At 42.2% G+C, this 2,500-nt stretch overlaps 1 protein-coding gene across 1 annotated transcript in view; it reads right to left on the bottom strand.

Moving 5' to 3' along the window:
* The window catches only part of sycp2l (synaptonemal complex protein 2-like), a gene marked incomplete at both ends in the record, with an annotated part of 23,317 nt that overhangs the window by 14,472 nt on the left and 6,345 nt on the right, over positions 1-2,500 (bottom strand). Inside the window, 3 exons of the mRNA XM_080054159.1 lie at positions 1-36; positions 555-697; positions 2,134-2,168. The exon at positions 1-36 is cut by the window's left edge and continues 17 nt beyond it. Of these exons, the coding sequence (XP_079910285.1) occupies positions 1-36; positions 555-697; positions 2,134-2,168 (214 nt within the window). The remainder of the gene's footprint in view (positions 37-554; positions 698-2,133; positions 2,169-2,500) is intronic.

Genomic DNA, 2,500 nt, shown 5'->3' with positions numbered 1-2,500 from the left:
GTAATTGTTCACAAAATTCAGGAAACTACGACAGTCCTGGAGAGACAGACAGACAGACAGGTAGAGAGACAGACAGACAGACAGACAGACAGACAGACAGACAGACAGACAGACAGACAGTTTATACATTCCGTTTTTATTTATGATGATTTTTGTTTTTTTTTAACCTTTATTTCTACAGGTAAATCCCATTGAGACCGGAGACTCTTTATCAAGAGAGACCTGTTTTCCTTTCCCACGTTACCATTCACACACACATTCATACACCGATAACAGGCTAACTATCGACATTCACACGAGGCAAGGTGGGTGAAGTGTCTTGCCCAAGGACACAACAACCATGACACAGGTGGCAGGGCGGGGATCGAACCTCCAACCCTTTGATCATCGGCCGACCCGCTCTATCAGACAGACAGACACACAGACAGGCAGGCAGACACAGATCGAGAGACAGACAGGCAGACAGACAGACAGACAGACAGACAGGCAGACAGACAGACAGACAGACAAACACACACACAGACAGACAAACACACAGACAGACAGACACTCACCACTTCAAAGTCTGCGTCCTTGATGTCACAGAAGGCCTTGGTGACATCACGGGAGGAGAACCACTGATTGGCTCGCGCCGGCCGCTCCTTCCTGGGCGTCAGACGACACAAGGCCTCTGATAGGCTGACCTGGAGCTCGTAGTCTAAACACCACCGAAGAAGAAGTTACATTTAGATAGATAGATGGATAGATGGATGGATGGATGGATGGATGGATGGATGGATGGATAGATAGGCAAGGCAAGGCAAGTTTATTTATATAGCACAATTCAAACACAAGGCCACTCAAAGTGCTTTACAGGGGCAAGATTAAAATACATAAAACACATTAGAAGACATTTAAAAGCGAATGAAAAGAAGTAGAACATTTAAATTAAATAAAAAGTACAGGTTAAAATGGAAACAGAAAAGTCTTCAGACTCGATTTAAAAGAACTGAGAGTTGCAGCAGACCTCAAGTTTTCTGGGAGTTTGTTCCAGATATTTGGTGCATAAAAACTAAAAGCTGCTTCTCCTCGTTTAGTCCTAACTCTAGGGACTGTAAGTAAACCTGTCCCAGACGACCTAAGGGCTCTGGACGGTTCATAACGTATCAGCAGATCACTAATGTATTTTGGCGCTAAACCATTTAGTGCTTTATAAACCAACATCAGTATTTTGAAATCAATTCTTTGGTTAACAGGAAGCCAGTGTAAAGACCTCAGAACTGGGGTAATGTGATCTACTTTTTTGGTCCTAGTGAGGACTCGAGCAGCAGCGTTCTGAATTAGCTGAAGCTGTCTGATTGATTTTTTTGGAAGGCCAGCAAGGACACTGTTACAGTAGTCAAGTCTACTAAAGATAAATGCATGGACAAGTTTTTCTAAATCTTGCTGAGACAGTAGCCCTTTAATTCTTGATATGTTTTTAGGTGGTAGTATGCTGACTTATTAATTGATTTAATGTGTTTCTTGAAATTCAAGTCTGAATCTATGACAACACCAAGATTTCTGGCTTGGGGTGTGGTTTCTAACATAACAGATTTAAGCTGTGCGCTGACTTTTAATTGTTCATCTTTGGCACCAAAGACAATTACTTCAGTTTTGTCGCTGTTCAATTAAAGAAAGTTTTGGCACATCCAATCATTGATTTGTTCAATGCACTTACTCAGTGCCTGTATCGGACTGTAGTCTCCTGGTGATATGGTTATGTAAATTTGTGTGTCGTCTGCATAATTATGGTAGCATAATTTGTTCTTATTCATAATCTGAGCTAGTGGGAGCATGTAGATGTTAAACAGAAGAGGCCCAAGAATGGAACCTTGGGGGACCCCGCATTCAATATTTGTCCGCTCAGATGTGAAATTGCCTATTGACACATAGTAGTCTCTATCCTTTAAGTAGGATTCAAACCAGCTTAGTACAGTTCCAGAAAGTCCAACCCAGTTTGCTAGTCGATCTAGTAATATGCTGTGGTCAACTGTGTCAAAAGCGGCACTGAGGTCCAGTAAAACTAAGACAGAACTTTTGCCAGATAGATAGATAGATAGATAGATAAAATATATTTCAGACATATCAATCAAAAATGGAACATTATCTCACCTCCTACTGTAAGAACTGATGCTGCTATCTGGAATCTGACAGACAGACAGACAGACAGACAGACAGACAGACAGACAGACAGACAGACAGACAGACAGACAGACAGACAGACAGACAGGCTGATGATTAAAATAAAGTTCTGTGTGTAAGTGAGAGAACAAGCATGTGTGTCTCTCGGTGTGTGTGTGTGTGTGTGTGTGTGTGTGTATTACAGTATCTGGATCAGGTTGTGTGTGTGTGTCTCAGTGTGTGTGTGTGTGTGTCTCAGTGTGTGTGTGTGTGTCTCACAGTATCTGGATCAGGTTGTGTGTGTGTGTGTGTCTCAGTGTGTGTGTGTGTGTGTGTGTGTCTCAGTGTGTGTGTGTGT

The sequence above is a fragment of the Ammodytes marinus genome (genome assembly GCF_949987685.1).
Source record: "Ammodytes marinus genome assembly, contig: scaffold_236, whole genome shotgun sequence".
NCBI classification, from domain to species: Eukaryota; Metazoa; Chordata; class Actinopteri; order Uranoscopiformes; family Ammodytidae; genus Ammodytes; species Ammodytes marinus.
The sequence above is the reverse complement of the archived record's forward strand: the minus strand, read 5'-3'. Positions and strand labels throughout refer to the sequence as shown.